Source organism: Cyphomyrmex costatus, unplaced genomic scaffold (assembly GCF_001594065.2).
Source record: "Cyphomyrmex costatus isolate MS0001 unplaced genomic scaffold, Ccosl1.0 scaffold286, whole genome shotgun sequence".
In the NCBI taxonomy this organism is placed as follows: domain Eukaryota; kingdom Metazoa; phylum Arthropoda; class Insecta; order Hymenoptera; family Formicidae; genus Cyphomyrmex; species Cyphomyrmex costatus.
The window spans coordinates 105,179-113,855 of NW_017276976.1; the positions used below are offsets into that span (position 1 = coordinate 105,179).

Sequence of the window (8,677 nt, forward strand, 5' to 3'; positions counted from 1 at the left end):
AGATCTAAGGTGAGACAATTTTATTAAACAGGAAATGAGAATGTAAAAAAAATATACTATAGCAATAATTTCTATTTACATAATAATATAAATATAAAATAATATAATTTATATTTATATTATTCGAATCTTTTTTATTGTTAAGGAAGGTGAATTCTTAAGAAATGTATAAAATTCTTGATAACTAAAATAAAAATTAATTCCAGTTATTAATATTGCCGAGACTTATTAATATTCCCATCGAAATCAGAAGGTCACATTAATTATGACAGACGCGAAAGGAGAATATTTCGATCAGACTTACGGATACTGCCGAATGTATCCGACATCTTGGAGAGATAAGCTACCGACAGGGAAACGTTTAAGGTGTTTCGGCGGTGGTACGTAAAACTTGCAAAAATCAATAGCCAGATGTTCATGTGTTAGCGTTTTCCCGAGCTCGGATAATCGTTTACTCCCTAACACTGCACCGAAAAATATAAGAACAAACTGAAGTTTTATTATCCAAATCTAACGCAATAAAAATAAAAAAAGGAATTATTTTATGCTCAAGTATTTATAATTTTGTTATTTCGCTTCTTAATTTTCCGTATTTAATATATGTACATAATTTACCTCCTTATTTAATTTACTTTATTTACTTATTTTCATATGCTTACCCGTATTCACGCCATTCGGAAAGTTGTCAGTCATTGTTATTTTTATTTTCGTTACGAATAAAAAAACTCACTTCAATTTCTATTCTGCACACAGCAAATTGAAAAAGTACAATTAAACGCACATTCTAAACTTCCATGAGCTTAAAATTGTTTGTTTAATGGCAGGCACTGTGAGGCACTGCTCGCTACGAGTTACGATTGAATACTATACAACTTGTAACAGTTGTAACTGCTGCGACGCATTATACTCTCCTTCTAAGCGACCTAACTCAACCTGGAAGCGTTCATTATCTCTCTGCGCGATCGGCGCTATTCTTAAATTCTTAAATATTTGTACTCTTAAATATCCGATAAAATATTATCAGGGTTACAGCGAATAGAACTCGCTAAAAATGTTTCTTATGTATATAGACTTGTGCGTTATCGTAATTTACAAGCAAAAATAATGATATTTAAAAAACGATATGTCTTTCATCTTTGATATTTCCAGGCGCAATAAAGAAAAAACTAGAAAAACTTATTTATCTTTTGCTGCTTTTAATAAAAACTATGTTCTAGGTTAAATTAATTTAAGGAAAAAAATCATAATTTATTAGTTATTGTTTATTCTTTGTTATATAAAAATTTATTATACAATTTTTAGATAGGAACGTGACATGTCAATTTATAAACAAAATATTATTATATTAGCATGGCTGAGGTAAATGATGTATAACGGCATTTTTCATTTATTTTTCAGTTGCTTTTAATAAAAATATTAGTATTTTAGATTATATTATTTTAGATTTAATTAAAAACCAACTACGCTAAGTTTTGTAATAGTTATTTTTCATCTATTATTTATTATACTTGTAATTTTATAAGAGGACATTATTATTAGCATAACGGATAAATAATAATAACATATCTTTTATTTTCATGGAATTTCAGAGAATTTGAATAATTTTTTTATTTAATTAAAATTTTTTGAATTAAAAGTATATACATGTGTAATTATAATAAGTTCATCATTTTTTCAATTTATTTACGTACATTTATAGAGAAGGTATTGTAACGCGCGATCAATAAATGATAATGACAATATAAAATTTTTATCATATTGTCATGGTTATCATATTAAAACAAACGTGACTATGACAATATGTAAGTCTTCCAACAATACACTTTCGTAGCTTTGTACCATTATAATATATCATCGTGTTTAATTATATCTCACAATTATCTGTTTATGTACGTTAAGATTGATGTGTATTCCCATTAATTCTAAAATAATCGTCCATGCACGTGTATACATCGTTCTATTTGCAGCACATAGATCTTTCACGATTCGACGTGCTATCGTGCCGTAATCGAATTGAATCCCGTATACCGTTGTCAATTCTCGAACTTAGCACCTTATCCACCAAATAGCGTATCGCTGTGTCTGCAAAGGAAGATGTTCAATTAAGACTGTTTTTTGACTAAAATGAAAAAATTACGAGATGTATAAATTATACATATGTATGTCATATTAGAGAGCTATTTGAGAAAGGTTGAGTGAATAGTGATATATTTTGCAGAAACATGTAGAAAAAAAATTATATACATCAAAACCAATAAATCTATAAAAGTTAAGGCATCAAAATATTCCGGTAATTAAGCAAACACTATTATAATAGTATTAACATGTAAAACTTGATAATTAAGTTCGTTATTTAAAATTAGAATCTGGTCACTCTTCCAGCAGTTTCCTTTCATTGTGATAAGTGATAGCATCAAAATCAATTCTCGACTCATTGTTATCTGTGTTGTGAGGAATAACAATTAATGAATTCAATTAAATTTTCGATTACTTAACTTCTAAAAAGAGCGAAAACTCCTTATAAAAAGTGTTGCATATTAAAAAATATAGTAATCTCGATATTTGTAATGTATCAGAGATTGTAAGAACTTGTATTTACCGTAACAGCATTGTAATGAAAAATAAGTGCGTAGTATTAACGAATAATTTTCGAGTTTTTTTTATAGAGAAGTAAAACGATATATATGCTCTTACAATCATAACACTCTGTTTTTTAAATCTCCATACTCTTTTAATATTATTAACAATTAAAAACATTATAATGATACTAACAATTATTATTATACTTTTCAAATATTAATAAATATGTAATAAAAAAGAGGAGAACAAGATACGAGCTTTTTAACAATATAAATACACAGGAAAGATGAACGGAGAAGATAAGCTAATCGTTCGCCTACCGACATTGGTGTTGTTCTTCGCGGAAGTCGCGTACCAAGCGTGTATCTTGTTCTCTCTGCAGAACTTGGAGATTTGTTCGTTGGTCACGGCGACCGATATGTCGCACTTATTTGCCAGGAGCACGACTGGTATACCCGAACCATCCGGCAGCGCGATCTTCTCTCTGAGATCGTTCAGCCACTTCTTCATCGATTGGAAGGTCGACACGCGTGAGATATCGAATACGAGAGCCGCAGCTACCCTACGTGTAGGTCAAATCAATTAATGAATGCGAGAATTGAAAAAAAAAAACAAATTGAAGTAATAAATAAAAAATATAGTTGAAAATTTTCAGATTAATATCAGTCAAAAAATATAATTTTATATCTAATCTTAATTATTTCGATAAATCATACACTAAATATCAAAAGAGTAATGATAATCAAATCTGTATCTTATTTTTAACTTCGATATGTATGTGAAATGTAAGTCAATTTATTTATGTAGTTAGTTTCAAAATAAACAACATCCAGAATATTAACGTAATGTTGTCATAATAATAAACTAAATTTGAGTCAAATTTAATTTCTTGAATTAGTTTAATGTCAATGTTAAGTGAAATTAACGAATTATTGAGTAGCAATGATGACTTATAGAAATTATTAAAAATAATTCAAATTTAGATATAATTTGAAATTATATGAATTTAACGATGTACTATTTAAAAAGTTGAAACCAAATATATCTATTTATAATAATAAACGTATTTAATTACAAAGGAAACAAACTAAGAAAACAAACTTAAATTTAAGCGGATAATAAAAGATACGTTAAAGTCATATTTACGCGTATTTGTAATAAACCCTCGTCATGTATCCAAATCTCTCGTGACCAGCGATGTCCCTAAAATGTTCAGAGTTAAATTGCCATCTGCATAATTATATTCTGTGGGATTAAGAATAATTTCGAGGGGTCGCAAAATATACATGCGAGAAGACAACGAAATAGCATGCAATATAAATTATGCATCTACAAGTACCATAGTTGTAAGTTTATTTTAGTTTGCGGATCCCAATCGAGCGTTTTTATCGCAAAATCGGCGCCTATGGTAATCTTGTAATTCGAGGAGAACTTCCCTGGAAAAGACAGTTTCGAGAGTGTGTGCCGGTGACGCCCGGGTTAATAGTGTCGCAGCTGAGATGTTTGACGCACGTATCGTTAAGACGGATAAGCCGGCTTGCGCGCATTTCTCTTTCCATTTTCTGAATGCACGCGCTCCCGCAATATTCTCTCGCGACATGCGATCCACAACTATGATTGCGATTAAACGCATGTCACGTTTAAAGTTTTTGAAAATTTCTCGCGAAACGATTCTGGGTAAGAATCGTTAATTAACCTCGATAGTATAGGAAAGAGACGAATTGACAAATTACCTTCTGTGTATCTTCTGACCAGCGCAGTTTTGCCTAAAATAATTTTCCATGAAAATCTAAGTGAAATTATAGATCTAATTTTCAATTTTTAAAAGATTTTGCATTAAATTCTGTGAGAGAACTGCAAGAGTATCGAAAAAAATTCGAATTACTTATATGGAAAATTTGTCCGGTGAAATCAACTAGTTTCCAAATACAAGATATAGCTTAAATAAATATTATAGATACAAGATTCAATGGATAGTTTTTAAGCTATTATATCAATTTGAGAGTACAAGTTTTACACTTTTGATACATCATAGCTTAAAAAACTATTCATTGTTCAGTCTTGCGTCTATGATATTTTTTGTTCATTATATATAGAAACACTTCACTAGAACTCAATTTACTATATAATTATAGTGTGGAGTCCTTTCACAAAAAACTTATTTGTAATCTTTTTCATATTATTAGGTCATAAAATTAATTAAATAATCGATAAGATCAAGGAAATGAAAATTATCAAATATTAATTTATCTCATTATAAAAAAATTATATTTGTATTTCAAATATAGAGAGAAATTTATCAAATGCAAATTTTGCCGTGGCTCACCGACACCATAATCGCCGATAATAAGGAACTTGAAGAGATGTTCCTTATGACTGACGTTAGATAGAACGACATCCGAGTCCCTCCTAAACGCTCGCGGAGTCATGCTCGCCATGTGATCCGTTCGTCTCATCAATTAGGTCGTTTCAATACCGCACTTCACAAATCACTGTCGTATTCTTGTCCACGGTAAGAAACGATAACAGAAGAAGACGAAAGAGACGGACGACCCCGCGGGTCGCGTCCATCGTCTCGCTCCCCTCTCGGGCAGTAGTTCGTATCAGCAATCATTTTCTTCGTTATCTCACCTCGCCGTAAACACGCTGCCGTCTTTCTTACGATTTTTATAATACTCTAAACAAGTCTTTAACTACATTTTTTTTTTAAATCCTTTCGCCGCGCAAGAAATCAACGTTGAATATATTAGACAAATAGGTGAGGAGTGAGGTCGTCAAGATAATTTCTTAAAAAGTGCAGGCCTTTATTTTGCACATACACCTCTTTGTAACGAGTAACACGGCAGCGATTGTTGGCTTCGATCGAACCTTCTCGGTTTCTGTATGGCGGTGGCTGGGTAAAGGCGAGCCAGACATCACATACATTTACGCGCGCGTATTGGTTTTCCTAAACTCTTTGGAAGATAGTTACGACTTCATTTCCGTTCGGCAATTAAACGTACACGGATTAAACAATAAATAACGATTAAACGCCGTTAATAAATAACGAGATTAGATGCAATATGCTGGATATATGCAAAAAGAACTCCACCTCCGCTCCCATCTTGTTCCCTCGTCAAAGACGAAGGGACGAATTTGGAACGCACACAAAGGGAAAAAGATACAAAAGAGATAAATAAATAAATTGAAAAAGGATAGAGACATACAGTGGTGGATGCTAAAAAACTCTTAAGATTTTAAGGAATTCTCTCCACACAAATTGAAAACAAAAACTACATATGCCCGAAATGGTTTAGTTTCATTTTAAATTTCAAATAAAAAAAGACAAGGTGTCAAGTTAAAGAAAAGTTCTTTTTCAAAAATTTCGAAAACCACTCAGATTATTTTGATGAAACTTTAAACATATACACAAACATAAGGTATATGAAATTTTTATCTTCAATTTGTGTGAGAAATTATCCCTTAAAATCATGTATAATATTTAATATCCACCTTGTACAAAGGAGCGGAAGAAACAGGATACACGTATCTGCGTGCATCACACAGACGCATTTCTCAGTCGACGACTTATTTAAAACTTATTTCTTCTTTTTTTCCGTATAACGTGTCTTTCGTTTAATTACGTGTACAATATAAAATGTTACAGTTACGCGCGACGAATACCAGCGCACTAGGATCACAACTCAATTCATTTAAAATTAAAAATAACCGTATATTATTTATATATACGCCGTTCCTCCTGATGCGACAGGTTACGATCTCTGATCCAGAAAATTCAACGATTCGAGGAGTAACAACACAATTTGCATTGTACACTTAATATCGAAGACCGACGCCGTAAACATCATAAATTCCGTCCAGCACTATTAAGAATATAATTCGACGAGTATTTCTATATATATATATAGACATTTGCGAGGCGAGTTATGCTAAATTCCGGATATCAGATCGAGATCGAAAAACCGAATGTTATCGCGCGATTACTGAACCACTGAAATCGCAGTCACAGTGTTTCGGACTCGTATGTTCGATCAACCGAGGGGATCTTCATGACGAGAATTGCACGATCGTCCAGCGGCCGCTCTGACGCCGAGCAGCCAACGATACTTTCACAATCACTAAATCAACAATGATAATCATACGAATAATAATGGTAATAATAGCACTAATAGTAATAATAGCGGTAAATACACAGTAATAATAATTTACATTTACACAAGACTCTTTTTCCTTATTCGCGAACAATTAATCGTATTACCTAACTATATACGACATGCTTACGGTTATAATCATTCAGTTTATCGCAACGTGATTACAGTCCTCTACTCAACCGTAAATCTTTAATATTTCATCGCGAATTAAATCGATTCTTCTCTTTCATTCTTTATTATAATCAAGCTTGATTAAAGCCAAACTCTTTACGAATTCTCGTCTCTGAATCACATTTGATTTAAAGCGACTTATTCGCGAAACAGGACGAGGTACGCGAAAAAGATGATTGAGAGCGCAAAAGATAGAAAAAATAATCAAGCAATCGTAAAAAAATATACAGACGCAAACACGTAATATACAAATCGATGGAGGGTACGACATGCGAGTCTCTTCTATCTTTGCAAAGACATCGCACCCATGTATATTAAAATCTCAAATTCGTGCAAGATGAAAGAAAAATTTGATGATGCGAGAAAATAATATAATAATTCTTTTTAACCGAATTATGGAATAATTTGCAAAGATGTCGACAACCGTTCAATTTAAATCAATGATCGCACATCAGTGACTCCGTAAGCAAAGCGAGATTGGCGAAAAATGATTCGGATAATGAGAATAATAACGCTCTATCTCTTTTTCACGGAAGTCTTCTCGCATATCGTTTTCATAAACTATCGTCGCTGTCATCGGCATGAGGTTCGACCGAAACATTTCCAGCAAGTGGCGCGGCACTTCCTTCTCTACTAGTTTCAACATCTTGTTCCATTGAGTTACTCTGTGCTTGCTGTTCGTCTATAAAAATACAATAATTTTGTGATTCGAAATATAAACTATATAAATCATTATATTATCAATAATACATATTTGTATGATAAAAATATTAACCATATATATTATATTTCACTTATATAAATATAAAATAATATATATTTTTAACATAAATGTTTTTAAAGTTCTAAAGAATTAAAATTCTATATAACTGCTAATATATCTGATAACTGCATACCTGATTGCGTCGGTGGGGAGTCATCATCTCCTTGACCTGGACTCAATATAGCCTCCTTAATTTGACTATTAACACCCTTCGGATCTAAATCCGTTGCCCAACTAAAGTACATTAACGCAAGATGGGTATTGCCTAACTTTTTATGTACCTATTGCAAATATAAAGGTATATTTATATAAGAAATGTTAAAAAAAAATCTGTTTGATTAACTAATTTCTTACTTTTCCTATTGAATAATAGACTAGAGATTCTTTGGGTATAATATTTTTTAGCTCCTCGAATTCTCTTAGAGCTTCCATATGTCGACCAATAGAGAAGTTGATGCTCGCACGATGGAATTTGCATAAAGTATTATCCGGATCATTCATTAGCGCAGTGTTCAAAGTCTTTAATGCCTGATCGGTCTTCTTCAGGGCGTGTTGCACGACACCTATGTGACACATTAACGCAGAATTCTGCGGGTTTATTTGTAAGGCCCGTTTGAAGTGTAACTCCGCTAAACTATATTGTTCCTGTTTCGAAAATATCGTACCTAATCCGAACCTTTAATGACATGGAGAAATATTTTACATACGAATTCAGACAGCTTCAAAAAGTATACAATATTATAATATATACTAATAAAATTTTTTAGAATTTACCATGCATTATAATGTCTGGGATAGCAGTCACAGTGTTTCGGACTCGTATGTTCGATCAACCGAGGGGATCTTCATGACGAGAATTGCACGATCGTCCAGCGGCCGCTCTGACGCCGAGCAGCCAACGATACTTTCACAATCACTAAATCAACAATGATAATCATACGAATAATAATGGTAATAATAGCACTAATAGTAATAATAGCGGTAAATACACAGTAATAATAATTTACATTTA

The 8,677-nt window shown here is 32.1% G+C and overlaps 3 protein-coding genes across 3 annotated transcripts in view; all 3 read right to left on the minus strand.

The window, feature by feature from the left end:
- Positions 1-857, minus strand: part of LOC108775144 (phosphotriesterase-related protein) — a 4,402-nt gene extending 3,545 nt beyond the window's left edge. Inside the window, exons 1-2 of the mRNA XM_018541429.1 lie at positions 660-857; positions 305-464 (exon numbers count right to left, since the gene is read on the minus strand). Coding sequence (XP_018396931.1) covers positions 305-464; positions 660-693 — 194 coding nt within the window. The 5' untranslated portion in view covers positions 694-857. The remainder of the gene's footprint in view (positions 1-304; positions 465-659) is intronic.
- Positions 858-1,941: 1,084 nt separating this feature from the next.
- On the minus strand, positions 1,942-5,036 carry LOC108775147 (ras-related protein Rab-38). The gene is made up of 6 exons (XM_018541431.1): positions 4,907-5,036; positions 4,314-4,346; positions 3,920-4,016; positions 3,727-3,783; positions 2,901-3,142; positions 1,942-2,082 (listed from the first exon to the last, which is right to left on the minus strand). The coding sequence occupies exons 1-6, from the start codon at positions 5,034-5,036 to the stop codon at positions 1,958-1,960; spliced, it is 684 nt and encodes a 227-aa protein (XP_018396933.1). The 3' UTR covers positions 1,942-1,957.
- Positions 5,037-7,448: 2,412 nt separating this feature from the next.
- The window catches only part of Cdc27 (cell division cycle protein 27), a 5,685-nt gene continuing 4,456 nt past the window's right edge, over positions 7,449-8,677 (minus strand). The window contains exons 11-14 of the mRNA XM_018541417.1: positions 8,440-8,461; positions 8,020-8,341; positions 7,799-7,946; positions 7,449-7,584 (exon numbers count right to left, since the gene is read on the minus strand). Of these exons, the coding sequence (XP_018396919.1) occupies positions 7,457-7,584; positions 7,799-7,946; positions 8,020-8,341; positions 8,440-8,461 (620 nt within the window). The 3' untranslated portion in view covers positions 7,449-7,456. The remainder of the gene's footprint in view (positions 7,585-7,798; positions 7,947-8,019; positions 8,342-8,439; positions 8,462-8,677) is intronic.

Bases quoted from the DNA above. Each gene is read 5' to 3' on its own strand.
- LOC108775147 (XM_018541431.1), bottom strand. From the start codon at position 5,036: ATGAGACGAACGGATCACATGGCGAGCATGACTCCGCGAGCGTTTAGG. The intron at 3,784-3,919 runs GTACTTGTAGAT...TGAACATTTTAG, and splicing joins AAAATAAACTTACAACTATG to GGACATCGCTGGTCACGAGA. The intron at 2,083-2,900 runs GTAGGCGAACGA...CTTCCTTTGCAG, and splicing joins GAAGAACAACACCAATGTCG to ACACAGCGATACGCTATTTG.